This window comes from Gobio gobio, assembly GCF_949357685.1.
Source record: "Gobio gobio genome assembly, chromosome: 23".
Classification (NCBI taxonomy): Eukaryota; Metazoa; Chordata; class Actinopteri; order Cypriniformes; family Gobionidae; genus Gobio; species Gobio gobio.
This window is the reverse complement of record NC_137119.1, coordinates 30,568,778-30,591,112: the sequence shown is the minus strand read 5'-3', so window position 1 is coordinate 30,591,112 and position 22,335 is coordinate 30,568,778. Positions and strand designations below refer to the sequence as shown.

General features: G+C 38.4%; 1 protein-coding gene across 7 annotated transcripts in view; it reads right to left on the bottom strand.

The window, feature by feature from the left end:
- The window catches only part of dip2ca (disco-interacting protein 2 homolog Ca), a 155,469-nt gene that overhangs the window by 12,401 nt on the left and 120,733 nt on the right, over window positions 1-22,335 (bottom strand). For 4 of the 7 annotated variants that reach the window (XM_079806512.1, XM_079806514.1, XM_079806515.1 and 1 more), the window contains exons 15-30: window positions 22,155-22,248; window positions 21,293-21,412; window positions 18,148-18,262; window positions 16,588-16,727; window positions 16,260-16,396; window positions 14,114-14,322; window positions 10,745-10,859; window positions 10,079-10,280; window positions 9,853-9,962; window positions 7,405-7,485; window positions 6,338-6,461; window positions 3,832-3,953; window positions 3,632-3,743; window positions 3,441-3,550; window positions 2,814-2,944; window positions 1,088-1,256 (exon numbers count right to left, since the gene is read on the bottom strand). In XM_079806512.1, the coding sequence (XP_079662638.1) occupies window positions 1,088-1,256; window positions 2,814-2,944; window positions 3,441-3,550; window positions 3,632-3,743; window positions 3,832-3,953; window positions 6,338-6,461; window positions 7,405-7,485; window positions 9,853-9,962; window positions 10,079-10,280; window positions 10,745-10,859; window positions 14,114-14,322; window positions 16,260-16,396; window positions 16,588-16,727; window positions 18,148-18,262; window positions 21,293-21,412; window positions 22,155-22,248 (2,091 nt within the window). The remainder of the gene's footprint in view (window positions 1-1,087; window positions 1,257-2,813; window positions 2,945-3,440; window positions 3,551-3,631; window positions 3,744-3,831; window positions 3,954-6,337; window positions 6,462-7,404; window positions 7,486-9,852; window positions 9,963-10,078; window positions 10,281-10,744; window positions 10,860-14,113; window positions 14,323-16,259; window positions 16,397-16,587; window positions 16,728-18,147; window positions 18,263-21,292; window positions 21,413-22,154; window positions 22,249-22,335) is intronic. The other 3 variants (XM_079806513.1, XM_079806516.1, XM_079806518.1) reach the window with 1 other exon arrangement.

The following is a 22,335-nucleotide window of genomic DNA, read 5'->3' as shown; positions in this document are numbered from 1 at the left end:
GATTCTTTCCTCATAGCTGATGTCATCAAGGCTGTCTTATTATCATAATATATTATATAATATTAATATAATCATATTTATAATCATACCAACACAAAAAAAGCGTTTTGACCAAACATAATATTCATATGGAAATCATGAACAGGATTGATTGTAATCATCAGGACTGGACTGTGGATGTTATGCTAAGATGACATTATTGGTTGATATTATTTTTTTCAGCCCACACAGCGTTGTCGACATCAGCTGATGAAATTATTATTTATATATTACATATCTTATATTTTAAGTAATTTATTATTATACTATTAATGTATAATTAATTGATTTTAAATATAAATCATTTTCAATGATTCTCTTATCAGCTGATGTCATGGAAATGTGTTATTATCATATTAATTCAATACATAATAATGATATATTCATAAATATTATATAATATAATAAATTAATAGAAACAAAACAATTTAAGAAAGTAAATAAAAAGTAATAGGGTCAGTTTATATCTAATATTTTTCTTTAAAAAAAAAATCAGTTTAAAACATTTTCCCAGATCTACCTCATTCTACCAAATATAATAGAATATAATAGAAAAAACCATTTTAAGAAAGTAAATAGGGTGTTTTTCTTTAACTTTTATTTAAAGAAGAGCTGAAGATGGCAGGAAGAAGTCTGGGTATGAGAAAACATTTTCCCAGTTCTACCTCATTATACCAAAAAATGTCTTTCGGCTGGGACTAATTTTTCCTCCTCATTGATTGTTGTGATGTTAATAAACTGTACTTTGCTCCAGACTGCGGTTAGTAACTATGGCAATCTCAATGACTAAATCAGAGTAAATAAAACAAGATTTTACAAGACAGGCTCGCCAGGAGGCACGGGCGGCCTTTCCTTCACTAACTCAGAACAGACGTTAATTACACACAGTCACACCTCCTGAACACAGAACACTCACACACGCAAGACCACCAACAATCGCCTTCTGTCACTGCTGCAAATATAACATGAAATCTAACGGAAAACTCTTTAGAGCTTCCTCAAGAAGGAAAGGAAGCGAAAGATTGACACTTTAGAGAGAATTGGGTACCTTGAGGGATTCTGTCTGCAGGCCCAAGCCCTTGGTGCAAAGCTCCATGACGGAGTACGAACAAAACGTGTCTCTGACCCGGAACTGACTGACAGCCAGCAGCCACAGAGCGGGGTTCACCTCCAGCTCGGATGGGGGAATCAAGATGGACTGATGCCCTGAATACACACTTCACCCAGTAGGAAGACACAGAGGAGAACACAACGTTACCACCACACAACACAACACAAGAGCAGAGGAACCTGCCCACCCTGACAAATAAGACACATCGGGAAAACAACACATCACTCAAGCGAGACAGGAGCTGAGTACACACTTCACTCTAGAGAACACACAGCACAGCATAAACACACACACACACACACACACACACACACACACACACACACACACACACACACACACACACACACACACACACACACACACACATGTGAACGCAGCACAAAACGAAGAGTTTTCCAGGCAGCAGTCTACTGAGAAAATGGTTCAGTATTTGCGTCTCATCAGCCTGAATTGCTGAATTGTAAATGGATGATTGAATTGTTAGATATCCAAATAATTAAAAGAATTGACCTAAATTGTGAACATTTAAAAGCAGAAACGTGTAGCTTGAAGTTTTGTTAAAGCACTATTTATTTTTCTGTACAACAATCTGTTATTTGAGTTACATTATTAGTAATTAAAACCATGTTAACGTAAGTCTTGTAAGGGTGTATTCACACTTGTAGTTCAGTTCACTTGGTTCGTTTGGTCCAGACCAAAAAAAAAAACCATTTAGTCGTGGTCCGCTTGGCATTCACATTGCCATTATTAACACCGAACCTAAAGATACCAAACCTAAAGGTGTAGGGAAATGTCCACAACCTGATCAGTTGGCTTTTTATGACGTATATTTCAAGGCTGAACTTCCCAAACATCCAAAACAATGCTGTGTCCTGGGCTAAATGCCCTCGTTGTATATCTGTAGCCTACATATAATGGTATTTTTGACCAGCTGAGTATTCGTGAAGAGCTTCTAAAATGTGTAAAACAGTCAAAACAGCGACAGGAATCCCTCCGTCACACACACAAGCGAAGATCTGCTGCGAGGAGACGTGGTTCTGATGCCTGTACAGAATTGTGATGGGCAACATCACGACTATGACGAGAAAAAACAGGTATGCTTGAGCATTCTGTCCTTTTTATGAACCGTTTTTGGTTCGTTTACATGTCTTTGGCTCATGTTGCGTTTATATGTCATTCCAAACCGCACCAGAGTTATTTTGGAAACGGGCCGAGTCCGCCTGTTTGGTGCGCACCAGGGTTCGGATAGCAGCGTTCACACTTATCCAAATGAACCGCAATAACAGCACAATCGCACCAGAGTTTGTTTTAATAGAACCAAACATGCCAAGTGTGAACACACCCTGAATAAGTTCAAAAGAATTTTAAAAATCATTAGCAATTAAAATTCTTTAAAACTAAAGTATGTATGTAGATATAATGAAGAAATAAAAATGTACTCATATACTTTCATTCTAATTGTAAACACTGTTTTTACAAACTGAGGCATGTGGAAAGTATTTTCTGCGTCAACTGAGCTTAACCTGACCATTCCTTTAAAATCAACAATGAACAACATTGCAGGCACAACATGAAAGAGTTCATAAAGAGAATGAGTGTTTCAAGGATAAATCTTGTTTTTCAAATGGTAAATTCAGGCGTGAACGTGGTGGTCTCTCACCTGCAGAGGCACCAGAGGACAAAGCCGAGGCCACAGTATGGATCCAGGCAGATGGCCACCTCACGAGAGGGATACAACTCACACTGGAGCTTTATAGAGCGGCAAAAGGCACTGGTGGCTGTGTGGGACATCTGAGAAGATGTATAAAAAATATATCATTATATATTTGTTATTATATAAAAAAAATGATTATATATATAGTCTGCTTAAATGCATTTATCATCAACTAAATGTCACACGATTGTGCTTTATTTGATTCATAATGAGATAATGAGGCCTGCCATGTTTTGAAGTGGAAATGCTAGCAGACCTAAAAGTGTGGGGTTGTAAAGGATTTCCAGGGGACTGAATAGATCAGTTCTTGGTCAAAGGACAGAAGAACTACACAATACTGGGTGGTCGCCGGCGCCGCAAACACCCACGGCTCCTATGACATAAGAGCAGCAGTCTGCTCAAAACTTGGTTTTCAACTCTTAACAATAAAATAGAAAAGCTCCTCTGTGCACATGACACCTGATCTCACCTAGTGTAAACTGAGAGGGTTTTCTTTCTGGGGTTTTTTTTGCATTGGGGAAGTAAAGAGCAGGGGTTTCTCATTTCACACAAAACAAAAGGATAAATCCTCACCTTTACTCCTGCAAGCATCCCAGTAGTGGAGACGCTGAAGTCCAAGTAAGCCAGCGTGTCTGGATTGGAGGGCTTGTAGAGCTGAGGGGGCTTCTTCTTTGGCAGATCATCTTGAAAACACGTTAGATATTAAATGAATGTGAATTTACACTTTTTTTGAAGAAGCCATCTGACCTTTGACCCACTCTCACCTGTGTCCAGAACAGGAGGCCACATCCTGACGTCCACAGCGGCAGACGCCTCCTTCGACTTCAGGAGCTTGGATATGATCTGTGTGGTCATCACACACGCTGATCGGCTCACCTGAACACATTCATTTATTAGCGATGGTTTTTTCTTCTTCTTCATAAATCATATACTACATTGGGAAGGGTCTCAGGTCAACACTAACCTCCACAATCATTTTCACAGTGGGCAGGGTGGTGGCGATGTTCTGGGGGTGTGGTGGTCGCACTGTAATTGGTACACAGCCGGCATACAGGCATCCGTAAAAGGCAGCAATCAGATCTATACCTGTAAATTATAAACATATACTGTATTTGTAGTATAGAATTTTTTATCCTAGATAAGAGGTCTCAAACTATCTGTCATGTGGCCTCTCAACTATTAAGCATATTTAAAGAGGACCTATTATGCCCTTTCACAAAGTCTTGATTTTGTTTTTGGGTCTACTAGAATATAGCCTGGCTCTGCCCTCCTCCGTACTTCCGCTCAATTTTCATTTCCCTTCAGTACGTTGTCTTTACTGTATATTTGCGGGTTTTCTCCGGCCAAATTTTAACCGGTCCAATCAGCGAACAGAGGGAGTGGCCGAGAACGATGACGTCGATATTTATGTTGTGCGCTAGTTTGAGTTGTAGTTCAGTAATGGCGGCGAAGAAAGATGCGAGCGAAGCCATTCGGTCCGTTGTGGCAACGCTGCCAAATATCCAGAAGTTAAAGCTGGAGCAAGAACAATCTTTGCTGAGTCCTCCTCCCCACAGGGTTCAGGAAAAGTTTGATTTTCCAGCTCGCTCCATTAGTGGTGAAGGAGTTGGCTAAGGCAAACGCTAGCCGATAGTTGTTGTCGTCTCCCCTCATACGTCATGACCGAATGTTAGCGATTGGTTATGGCAGATCCAGAGTGGCTCTGGGTAGATCCAATAGTTTTAAAATTCAATAGAGTACCCGCCTTCAAGGAAGTTAACGCTTGTCAATGGAGAGTGGCCAGACTCTCTGTACAAATTAAATGTATGAGAGTCTGGTAGGACCAGGCTAACTCTAGAATAGGTTTTCATGCTTAAATGTTCAAACAACACATTATTTTTGTCATATTTTACATTGTTGGAGCACCTCTCTTCCCAGTCTGCCAGTAACACCCTGTTTACTTCCTGTTTATATGAAGGCTGTCCTTCCAAAAACCATAATGTGCTCTGATTGGTCAGCTGAATCAGTGATTGGTCAACCGCTTTGTGCATGTTTGAAAATGTCACGCCCCTTAACCATGAGTTTCAACACAGTACTAACGCAACTCATCCAGGCCTCTCCCCCGTTATGTTGCGTGTACCTTGGGCAAGAAATATTGTGACGTGTACGTTTCCGAAAGAAAACTCAAGAATACAATCGAGACGTTTCAGGGATTTCAAAAACTGTGCATTAATATAGAAAATAAGGGCGCTTTCACACCTACCTTGTTTGGTCCGGATTTTCGGACTTTTCAGTTTGGTCCGAATCAAAATTACAGGTGTGAAACCTCCCCCCGTACCACGGTCCGGACCAAACAGACGAAATTTGGTCAGACGAAAAGAAGTAGTCTCGGTCCGGATCAAACTGAACAAAGGTTCGGTTCGTTTCTAGTGTGAAAGCATTTTCTGTATGGTTCGTACTTTCAGACCATTTACAGGAAGTTCCTGTATATTTTTAATATTATAATGTTATTTTTAAATTTCATCTAGGCTACATTGATTATGAAAAGTGAAAAGATGCGCAATCTGTCAGAAGACAGAAGGTCAGAAATAATTTTGAAAGAAATTTTGTATGATTTTGCTTAGAAAGCCTTTCTTTAATGTGAATTTCATTTTGTATAAATTGTATCTTAATTTTAATCAATGTTTCATCAGATAATTGCCTAAATTTAATAAATAAGAAGCAAATAGTCTATAGCAGACAATAATCGCGGAGCGATCACATGCTTTGCACATGAACTGGAGCGTGTCTCAAATAAACCGAAGCTCAGCAGGCTACTTGTCTCACAAACATGAGAAATATGTGTATATAAAGCTTGAAATGTCCACTTTTAAACGGAATGAAAAGAAAATAGTCAAGCAATGCGCACTGTTCAATAGTGGCAACGATATGCGTCTGTTCATTCATTCTTGTCAAAGACGCTGACGTCAGCATGTCCATTTACAAACCAATCAATGTCCAGATGCAGCCCACATAGATGATGACGAGTGGACGCAAGTGTGTCGTGTAAAGTTCTTTAGTGCGCTCGCATAATTGCAATGTGAAACCAAACCAAAACTAAACAAATGTATAAAATGTATCAAGACATGAACTTCGGTTCGGACCTTGGTGCGGACTTTCAGGTGTGAAAACGCCCTAAGTCCCTTAGGAGTGGACTTTGTGCTTTATAACTTTGCAAATCTTTTTCCAGTTCAAACAGCAATGTTACATTGCTAAAGAACGTTGAAAATTAAAAAAAACAAGCATAATACATCCTCTTAATAATTTCTAACCATTATATCAAAGCCAGATTGTAATGTTTCTGGTGTCCTACCTAATCTTAGACATATTTACTGCGCTAAACTGTTCACCTGATGCTAGCGGCCCCCAGATAATTTGAGAGCCATGGTTTAGAGTATAATAATGTGAATATAGTGGGACTGATCACAGATTTAGAGCTGTAGGTGTCGTACCAGGCGGGTACACCAGCGCAACGTGATCACCGTCCTGTAGGTGGCCTCGCTCCATCAACATGGTTGCTATCTTCTCCGCCCGCTTATGCAACTGAAGACACGTCAGTGAGCTCAGGACTGCTCCCTACGTACACATACATACACAAACGTCAACCACACAGTTTCCTCACAGTTCTCAACTCAAGGATGAGTTATAACAACTTTTTTATGGAGGGCATGTGGTGTTCAAAATAGCCTGCGATGACAAATGGTTGCAGTTATAGTATATTAAAAAAAAATGTATCCTTTGCAAACCAGGGCAAAATCATTTATGATACCAATTCCTGCTCCCTGGAGGGGGGAAACAGAGCAGAAACTGAGATATTTCTTTGTACACTTTCTAGTGCACAGAGAATGGCACCAGAATGGTAGTGGTATTCTTTAATAAAAAGTGTTTTTCTTTAATAAAAAAATAAAATAATTTGTTTGAATAAAAAAATATATATTTAAATCAATATATTCATATTTATTTAATAAATAAATAAATATTAAATCATTATTTATTTAATAATACTAACGGTTCAAAAGTTTGGAGGTCAGTAAGATTTTTTATTTTTTACATGAATTAATACTTTTATAAAGCAAGGAGACATTCAATCAAAAATTACAGTAAAGACATTTATAATGTTGGCAGATTTTTCTTTTTTAAATAAATGCTGTTCTGTTGAACATTCTATTCAAACATATTAAACAGCACAACTGTTTTCATCATTTATAATAATAAGAAATGTTTCAGCAAATCAGCATATTAGAATGATTTCTGAAGGATCATGTGACAAGACTCGAGTAATGATGCTGAAAATGTATCACAGGCATAAATTATATTTTAAAATATATTAAAATAGAAAATAGTTATTTTAAATTGTAATATTTTACAATATAACTTTTTTGATCAAATAAATGGATCTCTGGGGAGCATAAGAGACATCTTTCAAAACTATACACAAAAAAAAAAAAAAATTGACCCCAAACTTTTGAACGGTAGTGTATGTACAGTATCTATATATCTTACTTATTACATGTCATACCCTTGAGCTGAGGAGGGTGAAGAGCACATGATCCGGGGTGGTCTGGGCTCTCCACTGCAACACCTCAGACAGGAAAAGGAACTATGGGGTGGAAAAAGGAAGCCTGTGATGATTATGACAAAATCATATATATTTAATAGATATTTAAGGGAGATTACATGATATTCCCAAAATCTGAAATCAGAAAATGTTAATACAACACATTATTATTAAAATATTCGGATAAACAGGTGGGTTTTAACAAGTGTAATTACCCTGATTCAATCTATTCTTATGCCAAAAACAATATTATAAAAGAAACATGACATTTGACTGTAACTGTGAAAACACAGGATGCTTTTTTGCAATTAGCAAGACCTGTTAAAGTCATTAGCAAGCGGTGCTGGTGTTATCTTAAGGTTGGAAAAGAATGCAGTCGTGTGTTACCTCATCTCCCAGTGTTATTCTCACATCGGATCGCATTCCTCCTCTTAAAAGCATGAAATAAAACTATTTCCATTCACTCAGCGGGCCCGATTTTCATAGGTATGAATGGATGGAAGCAACGAAAAAAAAACAACAACACAAGCTTTGCGGTGTAAAAATGGAAAAGAGTCATGCATGGCTGTGATTCCTTGAGCTCCGCAGATGGCGGAGGTAACATTTGTTGGTGTCAGACAGCGCATACCCATGCAGGGCTGGAAGGGTGTGAAGGAATGAGTGAAAGAGAGAGGATGAGGAAGGCATGCATGAGACAGCAGCCAACAACTGTTGCAGCCCTGTGTATGTGTGTGCATATTTGAGCGAATGTGTGTGAGCATATGTGGTTTGTGTGTGAGGCCGACAGCTGTGCTCCTGTGTATGTGTGTGTTAAGGTTACGGTGTTGTGCACAGCAGACAGGCTGACGGCATAATGGCTGCCATCTTTCAGCCTGAGAGGGCAGCGTAATGGATTGTATTTGCGTCGAGGTGGTTGACTGACAGCACAGCAAAACCAAAGACATCATCTCAACACTAACAGCACAAAAAACAACCAAACCAGCCCTCCCAAACAGAGCCCAGCGTGCAATAATTATTCTAATAGAGTATTTTTTCCACAAAACTGCTTTTAAAATCCTTACTTTCAAAAGAAAAATTTTGGAAGCATATAATTGTCAAGTTCTGGTTTGGTGACACAAAGTTTTAACAGTTTCCCAGAATGCTCTCTGTAGGGGTTGGGTATGAAACGACTCTGGCTGAGAGGAAGAGGTCTGACAAGCCGTCTGGGGTCAGTTCCTTTACCACAAATCCAGTTGGGACAATTGTGCGTGCCCCACAGGGTCCAAAATTAATGCTCGGTTAGCGCCAAATGTGTGTAATAAGTTGGCCGGTAACTTTATAATTGTAAGATTGATTATATGACTCCCGCTGATGTAAGTGACATAAGCGATTCAAATCCACACCAGCTATTAAATACAAAACATCTGTTGCGAATCACCCATCGTCAAGAAACTTGGAAAATGTACCATCAGAGGTTTAATTAAGAGGCCTAAAGTTATCCAAGTGGTGATACGTGTGGAATATTCCAAACATTAAGCCACCAGAATGAAAACACAGGGAAGAAAATCACAATCTGTCTTCAAATTTTTGTGACAGATGCAGGAGAATAATTAATATAATACATTTCAAGCTGAGAAAATGACCAGAGGAGATCTGTAAATACATCTTTTTTCTTTTACATGCATTTTTATTTAAGACATTTTTTTAATTTGTATTACTTTAAATGACTTACTATTTAAATATACTATTTAATTATATTACTTTTTATTACTAATATATATAAATATATATATACATACATACAGTCAAACTAAATGTATGTAGTAGTAGTAGTAGTAGTAGTAGTAGTAGCATTTTGGGGTATAATATGTCACAGTTTACTTTATTTTGCTATCCACACTTACATAAATGAACTATAGTGTCCTGCACCCACTAGTAAAAAATTATTTCTAGTGTCTGAATAATTTTACTGATATTAATTGTTTGACTGTGTGTATTATAAACTGTAATATATAAAAATAAAAAATAAAAACTTTTTATAAAAAAAATAAAAGTAAATCAGTAAAACTGCAAGGGTATATATATATATATATATATATATATATATATATATCTATAAGAATGTGTAGTGCATATTTAATAAAAAATGCTAAATGCAGTTTCTTAACTTGTAAATATTCCAATACACCTGGCATTTTTTCTCAGTTTTGTACTTTTGGTGCTACATCTAAAAAAGCAACTATAAAGCACCCAGAGGCAGATTAATGTATTGAAACGCCTGCATTAAGGACAAATATGTGCCAATTTCTGTGCATATTCTTGGCTGGATGGGACCGGATGGTTTGCTGGAGGTGGGGAATGAATGAGAGGGGAGGGAAAATGAACGGAGTGACAGATGAAAATCGAGGCCCCATGGTAACACACACACACCTTTCTTGCCTGATCATTGTCTTCAATCTGGCCCAGATCTCTGCCGCTGGCCTGAGCGATCCTCTTCCCTGAAACCAGGTTTCCCACCATCACAGAGGCGGGTCCAATCTCTGCAGGACCGAGCAGAGGAAGCACATCACAAAACAAGCAGGCGACAACACACACACCGAATTTCTGGCACTTCTAATTTCATACGACATCTGAGGTGACCTTGCCGCAGACAGACCTGGCTGTTTCTGTCTGGGTTTGGGCAGGTTAGTGACGCAGGTGTGAGGGCACATGAGGACGTTACAGGGATGCAGGGAGCCTTCCAAAAACAGCTGCTTGGTCTCCGACAGGTGGATCCCTCCCAGCGGAGTCTTGGGAAGGGTGTTAGCAGGCACCAAAGCCAAACAAAACACCCCCACGTTGTGGATGCTGTCTATCGCCTGCAGAAAGAGACGCATTCGATTGTCAGGTGAGGTTTAAAAATAGAGTTCGTAAGAAGCCGAGAAGAGGCTGCCAGCTGAGATCTGATGCAGCCGCTGACCTTTACCGATGCCTCGGGGAGAACCAAATTACCAAACGGGAATTCAGGAAGTGGAAGGAAAAAAATACCATATTTGCAAGATTAATGACCTACAACAAAAGAGTGGAATGGAACCGTCTGGGTGGGTGGAAATGAAGGCCAACCTCCGTGCCTGAATGCATCTTGTTATTTTTACATGCCGGTAAGGACTCGTAAAGTGCTGACAGAAAGTACGCAGGTCAGCAATAGCATGATCTCTAATTCAGTTTGGATGGTGACTGGGGTTACGCAGCGATTAAGGTGACTCCCGTCAGACTGGACGGGAATAGCAAGTCGTCGCTGCCCGAATCGATCCGCAAGGGTGGGTATAAAAAGGACAAATACCTGCAGTACACGGCTCATCCACTGGAAGCTGTCCTCTTCTGTGGAGTCCGGACGCTGCTCGGCTACGACCACAATTCTCTCATCATGCAGGACCGTCACAGAAAATACCGCTATCCTGAAGACGGAGATAAAGAAAGGAGATATCAGACTGACCCCTAAAACAACTGAAACCAGGAACTAGTAGCCAGAATCTTATTAAAATGAATATTTACATTTATTTTTATTTAAATAATTGTAATACTTAATAATTACATTTATTAATTGTTATTATAACAATTAATAGTGAAAATATAAATTGTTAATAATAATAATAATTTACAATAATAAATTATAAATCAAATCACAAATCATAATTTAAGTGATAAACAGCAGTATTTAATTAAAAATGTATTTTAAAACTACAAAAATGTAATGTGTGTCGCAAAAGGATTTTGTGATTAAAGTTTTTAATTACATTTTATTTTTCTGTTTTTATTTTAACTTTAGTTAAACTTTTAGTAATTTTGGTTTTGTCATTTTTTTGTCAATATAGTTTTTATTAAGTATTATTTAGTTTTATTTATACTACGGGGCTGTTGAATGCTCAAGTCTGATTGGCCAAATGATTTCAGTTATTTCAAATGTCTTTACAGCCTACAACAGCAAAAGAACCAAAACCCACAACGACACTGACCAAGCGAATAAATATAGTAAACAATAAGATAAAAACAAGAAATTATTGCCTTGTTTTTGCCACCAAATTATGTTTTATGTACAGAAAGCACATACTCTCTTTCTCCCACTCTCTCCCACTGAAACGCACACACATACAGTACGGACACACACACTCGCACAGAAACGTATTGTAAGCGCTGCTCTGATGATTTTACCAGTAAAATAGATTAGCAACTTAAAAGCTACATGACATTTCTCACTAGCGAAGTAATAACAGCGCTGTTCTTGAAGCAGATAAACTTACAGTTTCACTATTAGTAGAGACGTTGCTGGTGATCACTGTTGAGAGACGCTGTTAATCTCACTCTCTCTAATAACTGCATTAATAACTGCATTAGTTTGCTATCATTGTCTCAAGCCTCCATTACTAGCTTTAAAAAAACGTTTTGGAATTAGTAATGGTGGCATGGAATGAGATGTGTCTAAAATTACTCTTAAGCCTGGCGTACACGGTGCGTTTTTTCCTGTTGTACAAGCTTGCAGACGGGAGAAATCCCTCATCAAATGAGCACGTTACGAGCACCTCACGATCATTTTTAAACATGTTTTAAAAATTCTGGGAGTTGGCCCGATTTTCACCAGTTGCCAAATCATGCACAACCACGTCACATGGGCTAGAACGATGAGTATTATTAGGCTGCAACCATACACACACACACACACATACACACACAGGGTTTTTTTTGTGATATGTGGGGACATTCCATAGGCGTAATGGTTTTTATACCGTACAAACCGTATTTTCTATCCCCCTACACTGCCCTACCCCTAAACCTACCCATCACAGGAAAATGCACAGTTTACTTTCTGTGAAAAAAACCTCATTCTGTATGATTTATAAACATTTTGAAAAGTGAGGACATGGGTAACGTCCTCATATTTCACCCTCTTTTTGTAATACCTATGTCATACCCATGTCATTATACACATTTGTGTCCTGATATTTCACAAAAACATGCCCACACACACACACACACACACTCACTCACTCTCACACTCACTCTCACTCACTCACTCACCCACTCACACACTCACACACATACTCACTCACACACTCACTCACACACTCACACACTCACTCACTCACTCACTCACTCACTCACTCACTCACTCACTCACTCACTCACACACTCACTCACTCACTCACTCTCTCCCTCACTCTCACACTCACACTCACTCTCACACTCACTCTCACACTCACTCTCACACTCACTCTCACACTCACTCTCACACTCACTCTCACACTCACTCTCACACTCACTCTCACACTCACTCTCACTCTCACTCTCACACTCACTCTCACTCTCACACTCACACTCACTCTCACACTCACTCTCACACTCACACTCACTCACACTCACACACTCTCACACACTCTCACACACTCTCACACACTCTCACACACTCTCACACACACTCACACACACTCACACACTCTCACACACACACTCACACGCTCACTCACTTGCTCACTCTGTCTGTCTGGTTGTTTCGGTTTAAAGGAATGGCTGCTGTTCTCTGCTTTTCAACAAATCATTTGCACACAAATCCTTTTTCTTTCTTTTTTCTATCCGAAGCTATAGCAGCAACATTGAAAGCTCCAATACAGTCATGCCGTGTACCAGCTGCTTTGATGCGATTATCAAGTTAACTGACTCGTAGCGTGTGCAATATCTAACAACCTCCCGAGTGTCCGGATTTGCACAGTGTACGCCCGCCTTTACACACAAAAATATTTTAAAGGGATAGTTCCCCCAAAAATGAAAATTAGCCCATAATTAAAGGCGATCGGCTGGAACTTTACTTGATAAAGTTTTAAATATGGATATTTTTCTTACACAAACGCATCGATTCGCTTTATTAACACCCCAGAGCCGCGTGGAGCACGTTATTCGGTGGACAGGTGCATTTTTTATGGACTTCAAAAACAGAGCAACTATTATTGCAGTTCTAATGCTTGGAATAGCCTGGACTTTTGTAATATAACTCTGATTGTGTTTGTCTGAAAGAAGAATGTCATATACACCTAGGATGACTTGAGGGTGAGTAAATCATGGGCTATTTTAATTTTTGGGTGAACTATCCCTTTAAGGACAAAAACCTGCCAAATGTCTTGAAATACAACAAGCTGAACAATGTCTTGAGGTGTGGTTACCATAGTATAAGCGGAATAATTGACTCTGGTCTGTTGAATTATTAGAAAACAATGCACACACGAGGTGTCACGTCTTGACTGCATTACTTTCCAATAATTCAATGGCCTGTCGTCAAATATTTCTTTCTTTTTTATGTGTAATGTTTATTTCAAGTAATAAAAATGTATTTTTACGGCTTTAGTTTTAGTTAACGATAATAACCCTGCAGCGCTTATTTTATGTTATTACTGTAACACAACTGGTTTACCACACTGCGTAAAACTTTAAGAAAACTGATGAACAAAACCTGAGGTACTTTCACAGAGACAACCGAAACAAAACAACTCTACCACGACACGCAGAGCACACGCTCTTGCTCCTGCCGCCTCAGCAGGTGTTAAATCCATTTAATTTGCACTCAGCATGTCCCAAGCAAACAAGCTTGTGCGCTATATATACACCACACAGTCTTTGATGACGAAGAATATGCTATGTTTGTTTGTTTTTAATGTGTTCTCACCTGCCCCTGTACACAAACTTCATGGGCTCGACCGCTAGCGCTGTGGCGACAATATCGTCAGCGTTGTGTCTCCGTCCACTCACCACCATCAGACCATCCATCTTTCCAGACACGAACACCAGCCCACCCGGGCCTATGAAGCCCAGCAGCCCTGTGCGAGTGAAGGGGTACTCGCTGATAGGAGCCCCAGAGCTGCTCATGGGAAAAACCTGACAGCCAATAAAACAAAAGACAAAAATGAAGACCAAACTATACATTTGTAAATGTAATACTTTATAAAAATGTGAAAGTTCACTCTATGGATATGAAGCAGCGGGAACTGATGTAACAGAGTGTGACACTGGACTAGTTTTTAATTGCTGAGTGCAGATGCGGGAGGGAAGATACTGATATGTGCGCGGGAAGCAGGAAAAAGAAATGACTTGTGGGCTTCCACAAAATAGAATTATCTAATAATAACAGAATGCAGAAGTCTGTCACTGGATATCTGAAGTGTCGTGTGTGTGAAAATTGGAAAAAATAGCCTATAGACAACAGAACGAGACTCTAACCGGGACTGAAAAATCCCCATAAACCTCTTCATACAGGCTTTTGTAAGCAATGTGAAAGCTTCCCAAAATGTGAATGTTTCAGGTGGGAGTGGAATAAAATATAACATATTTTGGCAGGAGCGGTACAGAATCATGTGGTAGCGGGACTGAAAAATCCATCCTGTGTAGACCTCTACTATGGCGTCACTTCTCCCCAATGAAATTATCACTGATTGGTTGAAAATTTAAACTTTACATTTAGATTTAAACTCATAGACTTAAAGTAGTTAGACTTAAAATCTGTTATTTATATTACTAAATGACAGAAATCTAGATAGATTAGCTAAAAAATACCCAAGATTTGCTGTACATCACTGGCCAAGGCCAAACAATTCAATTAGGTCAGACATTTTTTGAGAAAATAAGCACCAAATTAGTTTTGTATAGCGAATATTTCATACTTTTGTGTCATTTGGTCACACAATTTTGTCACCTTAAAGCCACAATACTTTTCTCCGCTAGAGGACGCTTATACAAAACAAAGATGTATCTTGATGGCGCCTTGACTTTGCGAAGCTTTTATTATTCCGCAGACGACTGCTTCCGCTTCTTCCGGTCATGGGTATGTGGGGTAACGCAGCGCTGTTTTTTTTATATTAGATACATTCGAGTGTGTTGAAAGTTATGTTATAATGCTGCGTTTGCTCGGCGGCTACTATGAGACACTTGTTGCTCACTATAGTAAGCTAGATCGATATTAGGCATGGTAAAACATGGTACTCACTGTAAATAAAAAAAAAACGAGCTTTAAACAATAAGACCAACTGTGTTGAACAATATAACAATGATTAGTTTTCTGTCAATCCGAACAGTTTCTCCTCTGTCTAATAAAACACATAATATATTAAAGCTTCTTCAGTGTTTCCATGGTTTCCACAAAATAAAACCGTGGATAACGTGGGTATGATGTCATTGATAGGCGGTGGTTAAAATTGCTTATTTCTCTGGATTTTCTTGGAAACATGTGGGATAATGTAAGTACACAAGTCAAAAAAAATATATAACATTGTTCTAGTGTTTCTTGGATATTTAATTCCCAAAAAATGTAAATCGTGCCTCTAAAGTAAAAAAATAGTTTTTTTTGTAATTGCAACTTTATAGTGTAGCTCACAATATTATACTGTATTTATATATATATCTCCCAATTGCGACTTTATATCTTATAATTGCGACTTTATATCTCACAGTTGCGATAATGACTCACAACTGCGGTTTTATATCTCATAATTGCAACATTTTATCTCACATGTGTGATGGTTTCTTGTAATTGCAACTTTATATCTCATAGCGTGACATTATTTTTCACATTTGTGATTTCATTTCTTATGCATTATCTCACAATCACCTGTTTTATTTTTGTACGCTGAGGTGAAATAATGCTTCAGATATCAGACTTTGTGTGTAAATGCCCTATTCATTATTTCAGGGCAATTTAACAACTAAGCCAAAGAAAAGACTTTGATCGGAGCACTTTAACATCAGTTCGAGCAGAGGTCTAGGGTTTGTGGCTAGGAGAATCTACAGCCAAATCGATCTCGCTCTGATAGGACACAAACCTCAAAGGTGTTTTTTGTCATGCCCGAGAGCCCATAATATGACATTCCCGTGGCGATGGAACACACACACAGCTCTCCGATCTCATCTGTTCGGCACAGCTGAGGAACTCCCTCTGGTTTGACCACACACATCAGAGCTGCACATACACAACATCAATAAACACATTACACACTTTATAAAGCCGTAAATACAGCACACAGAGAGAGGCGTACACATTACACAACACCCTTCTTTGATGGCTCTTCTTTAACGCTAAACATACAACAATATTTACAAAGGCACATTTGAGACTTTCTCAGAACCATTCATGCATGTACATGTGTGTACCTCCTGGCATCACAGTGCCCACGTCCTGTACAGTGAGTACGGACAGGCGCTCCTCTGAGTCCACTCTGATGACGCTGTAGCTCAGACCCTGCATAGACAGCACTCCTCGACCCGGCGGTTGGTTACTGTCATCCGTGGGCCTAAAAACGAGAAATAAAATGCAAGATCAGAGCAATTGGAATCATGGAAGTGGATCTAGCTTCACATTGACTCTAATGCAATGTAAAAATTAAGAGGAAGCTGCTATCCCTAAGCCTCGCCCACACAATGTCCTCTAAAAGACACCCGTCTGAGCTAACAGAGATGTTTGGCAAGGTACAGCAGACTTTATTTTAGAAAAATACATAAAACGGGGTGCGCCAGTATTGTTCCAGTATACTGGAAATAATAGCTGTTCCAAAACTACATTGGGTGTCGCCTACTAAGGGACCTTACAAGAAACTGACGTGGAACTTGGATTTGATTCCAACAGCATTTGATTCACCATTCTATTTTTTATATTTAGTTGTTTAGAATATAATAAAGGCATATACTGTATATATAATCAACATTTCTTGTATGTAACATTTCTTTTTTCCCACGGAGCCTGTTACAATGCATTCAGATGTTGCCTCTATGAAGGACATTCGGTCAAAATGAGGTATCTTAGAAGGTGACTTTTTTCTAACAGCCGTCGTGTCGGGTGTGTGCATACTGTCTGACTCTTTGACACTGTCTGACAAAGTTTTGGAACAGAGCAGAAGTGCAGAAATGTTGAACCAATCATCTAGAGCTCGGAAATAAAAAATTAGATATATAACGAGGATTATTACCAGAGTGAGAAACATTCTGTGAACCACACGGGCCAAACCAAATGAGTGCAAAAGGTGAAAAATTAGGTTACTATTAGTTTGCTTGGTAAATCCACGAATGACAATGACGTAACTTCTTTGATGACAGAAACAGCGGAATTACGGTTTTTTTTGGTCGCCTTTGATACATCTTTTCCCTCTGACTTCACCAGACGGTGATGTTTTCTTCTATGACACCATGCTCTTTTATTAGCTTTTTAATTCATACCACTCATACAAGCTGTTCTCATCCTCAAATTTGTCATAAGAGAGAGAGAGAGAGAGAGAGAGAGAGAGAGAGAGAGAGAGAGAGAGAGAGAGAGAAGGTCTGTAAAAACGTCCAGCGCTGGAGTTAATCCTGTGGAATGAAAACCATATGCTCTGCGTTCTGTCACGAGTTTGATTCGGTCACAAAGCAAAGATGTCAGGACTATTCAGGGCTGTAATTATGGAGGCAGCCTAAAAAAACATTATTTTCTTGTAAATGGTTTTGGAAAATTGCATTGAAGACATACACAGACTTCGGTAAAGCTCTCTCGATGAACCATTAACTTCAATCTGTCTGTCTAACCAACAGAAAAATGGGTTGTCCATATTCCCATCATTTTTCTGAAATTTTTGGAATACGAAACTCGTAAAAGGGACAGAAAGATCTAAATGTTCTGGATGGAAGTTTGGATACGAGCTGAAGTTACAGGGTGAGTGGTCAATGTGTCAGCACTCCTCCCACCTCCTGATGGCCACGGTGAGGGCTTCAGCTGAGCTGGCACATGGACAGATGACCTCTGGCCGTAGACCTTTACTCTGGAAGACATTGAGGAACGCGTCACATGATGAGATGGACCCTGCAGAGAAGGAGAGAGAACATTACGTACTAAAAATGTGACGCCTGCCTCGTATAACATTTAAAACAGTTCTCACTTTCAGAAGAATCCTAACATTGTAGGGTACAATGGGAACAGAGCTCTTAAAGGGACAGTTATATATCGTAGTATTGTAGCATTTCAGTTTTTCCAATGTGCTTTCTTGTACTAAAAAGTTTTTCATGACCAACCTTAGAATTGTAACTTTTATTGAGATGTACATAAATCTGGTTGTCCATGTTCCAATGCCATACTTCATGTTAAAACATGGAAAGGGAAATTATATTTATATTATAAACAAGCCTATTTTTAACATTAAATGTGTTGCATTGTGGCATTAATTTCATTATAATTAAGCACAATTTTCTGTAAAATATAATTATTGCAATGCAATGCAATAAAACAAAAAAAAAAAAATCAAATTTATATATAAATGTGTATATTTAAAATGTTAAATATAGTACAACAAATACGATTTATATACACTTTATTTGAATTAATTTAATACATCTAAATAATATATAATGATTATTTATCATACATTGCAGTAATTTTAGTATAATGAGTTACTGATAATTAAAATATTATTAGTCCAAATATAGGCTCTTTTTTCTTTAAGTTACACATATTTTCTAATAGTTTCTTCCAATTTATTTTTTGTCCTTCTATAGCAGTGGTCAGGAACCTGTGGCTCTTTGACAAAAATTGTGTGGCTCGCCATGTTTCCCACCCTTCACCAGCTTATGATCATTAAAAGCTTAGACACATTAATAGAGATCAATTACATTTCCTTTGTTGCACTGCCTACTGGCTAAGTTAATGAAAAGTCAATTTACGATAATATTTCAAGTTGTTCCGATTTGCATATGCAGTGCTGTGCGCAACACTAATCAATGTTGTGTTTCGATGGCTGCACTCACACTGCTTGGAAATGAAAACAATTTTTACTTGCATATCTGATTCTCTAAATGTTCTGTTCACGCATCAGCTTACAGAAGTGGCTCGAAAACATTCTGTATGAACAAACAGTCACAAGTTGGTATTCTATTATCACGCTTGCCATGTAACCATAGTGACAGTGATTAGTAAATATCAAAGATGTCCTGACAGCAGCTTTTATATCTAAGTGGAGAGCGAAACATTTGAGTCACACAAAGAACACACAATACGCAGCTCCGATGGAAGACAGAGACCGAATTTAAAACCGTCACAGCTTATATCTCTGTCTCTGTAAGTTCCCAAAACTAAAGTTGTCCAGTCCGGTTCACACAGCGGGATTTGCAGAGAATGTGGTTGTGAGTTCCGAAAAAGTACAGGTGTGAGCTCGTAATGTGTCACTCCCATAGTTAACTAAACTGTGTGAATGCAACCATTTTAAAGGAGTCAAATACAGAACTCACAACCATACTATTGCTGTGTGAATAGACACAAGACACAAGCAAGCAGCTTTGTAGCTAGTTTGTGATGATGGCGAAAAGAAAGAATTCAGTGACTGGATTGACACACACACACACACATACTTGAATATGTGGTTTACGGGGACTCTCCATAGGCATAATGGTTATTATACTGTACAAACTGTATATAACACCCCCTTACAATAACCCTATCCCTAAACCTACTATTCACAGAAAACTTTCTGCATTTTTTGAATTTCACAAAACAAAACACTGTTTAGTATGTTTTTAAGGACATCTGGACAGGAAGTGTCCTCATAAACAATGTTTACGTTGTAATACCTATGTCATTATACACATTTGTGCCCTCATAAACCATATATACAAGAACACACACACACACACACACACACACACACACACACACACACACACACACACACACACACACACACACACACACACACACACACACACACACACACACACACACACACACACACACACACACACACACACACACACACACACACACACACACACACACACACACACACACACACACACACACACACACAGAACACTGAAGAGGTTTCAAGCTGCTCAGGAGGAAACTTAACCTCATAGTGAAAGCCCTGCACAATTACTTCCATAATGAAACATGTTACATATTTTTTGTTGCTTTTTTTCTATTTTTGAGTTGGCTATGGAGCTAAATAAAGTTATTGTTATTGAAATGTTATTGGGGAAAAAAACATGTTTTTAGTAAAATAGTCATTTTTGGATTGGCTCTGGAAAAATGAAAAAAATGGCTCTTTGGTGAAAAAAGTTCCCAGCCCCTGTTCTATAGCCTTTCCTTTATTTTCTTTTGAATTTAATTATGATGATATTTTGTTATAAGGACTTGGAGTAAACACTTTTGGTGAAAAAAATGACGGCCAGGGTGAAAATAGTTTGGGTGGAAAGTTTTGATTTAGTGTAAAAAACTGGCTGACAGACCTTTATATTGATTTGGTGAAAAACGTTCCAGGCCCCCGTTCTATAGCCGTTTCTTTTTTTCTTTTCAATTGAAATATGAGTTTTTGCGAGATTCCCCCAAATGTTCTTGGACTGGAAAGGGATCCTTGTGTTATAAATGTTCAGCTATGTCTACACGGTACATTGATATATTAATCTCAAAAAATTTAAAAGGGCCCCTATGACCCCTTAAAACCGGTTTCCTTCTTGAATATTCCATCAGAAACGCATTGACTGTATCTTACTGGCATTTACATTGGCATTTGGATGAAACAGGCAGCAGAAGGAACGTTTTGTCCTCCAGTGTGTCCATTTGTGTATTATGTATCTGCATACGTAAGGAAAATGGCTTCTGGGCATCATCTATCCTGACTCGTCTCTTCTGTAAGTTATAATCCCAGAGGGCATATATGAGTGCATACATTTATATTACACACTTATGAATGATGCTTCTAGCTTTTTTCAGGTTGCTGAGTGTGTAAACAGCTGCTTAAACCTCAGCTTGTTTCCAGTTAGAGGAGTATTTCAAGAAACAGGTGTGAGAGGAAGAGTTAATAAAAGGAGAGTGAGAAGAAAGAAAGAAAGAAAGAAAGCTCACATGGGTTGGATCCGTCGGCCACCACCAGCATGCGCAGGGAGCTCAGGTTGATGTCCCTCTGATCTCGGTGAGCGACTAGAGCCCAGTGCATATCCCTGGACTTGACACAAGCCACTTTACCTACACACAAACACACTAATTTACTATAAAAATCACAGGAATGGACATCTTGGGCACGTAAAAAAACTGTATCAAAGAGCACTGTCACTTCTATATGACTAATTCATGAAACATAAGCAGAACACATTTCTGAGTAAACCTTTAAATGGTCCCAATGAGGATTTTTTTTTTATTTTTTAAACAAATTATTTACTTTTTATTATTTTGTCCCGTTAATGTTTCATGAAAAATGACCTGCAAGATTAAAGATTTAGACTGAAGCCTATTCATGTCAAGTCTAAAATTGTAGCACAAAAAATATACAGTATTTTAAAACACACACAATGCATACACAAAGTCGGAAAAAAAGTGGTCCAAGGTGATTTGTTTTTAATGACCTTATAAAGTTCGATTAAACCAACAAAATATGAGAATACTATTTTATATATTTTAAACTTTTAAATATGAGGGAACTTGGTTAAGGTATTTATCTAACAAATTATTTAGGGAAAAAATGCTAAATTAAAGTACAGGAAAACAGAGTTCACAGGAAAACACATATGGTACATTGACTAAAACATAATCAGTTATTCATATTTTGTTGGTTCTCTCTTGTTTTTGCATGTGTTCAACATTTCCTTGTATGACTGCCTGGCCAAAAATTATGTCAGCACAAATGTAATAATATTTTGTTATAAGGACTTGGAGTAAACACTTTTGGTGATAAAAATGACGGCCAGGGTCAAAAAACTGGCTGACAGACCTTTATATTGACACACTTTCTGGATCCAGGACAGAGGGTTAACCTTCATCAGGGAGTATGGGATGCTGATTACATGCATCATGTTCATGACACTCTGGGGAAACAGGAAGTGACATATTACCACCCTGAATGTGGAACACATGACCTGTTGTTTACATTCTTTTTTTAAGAAGCATGACTT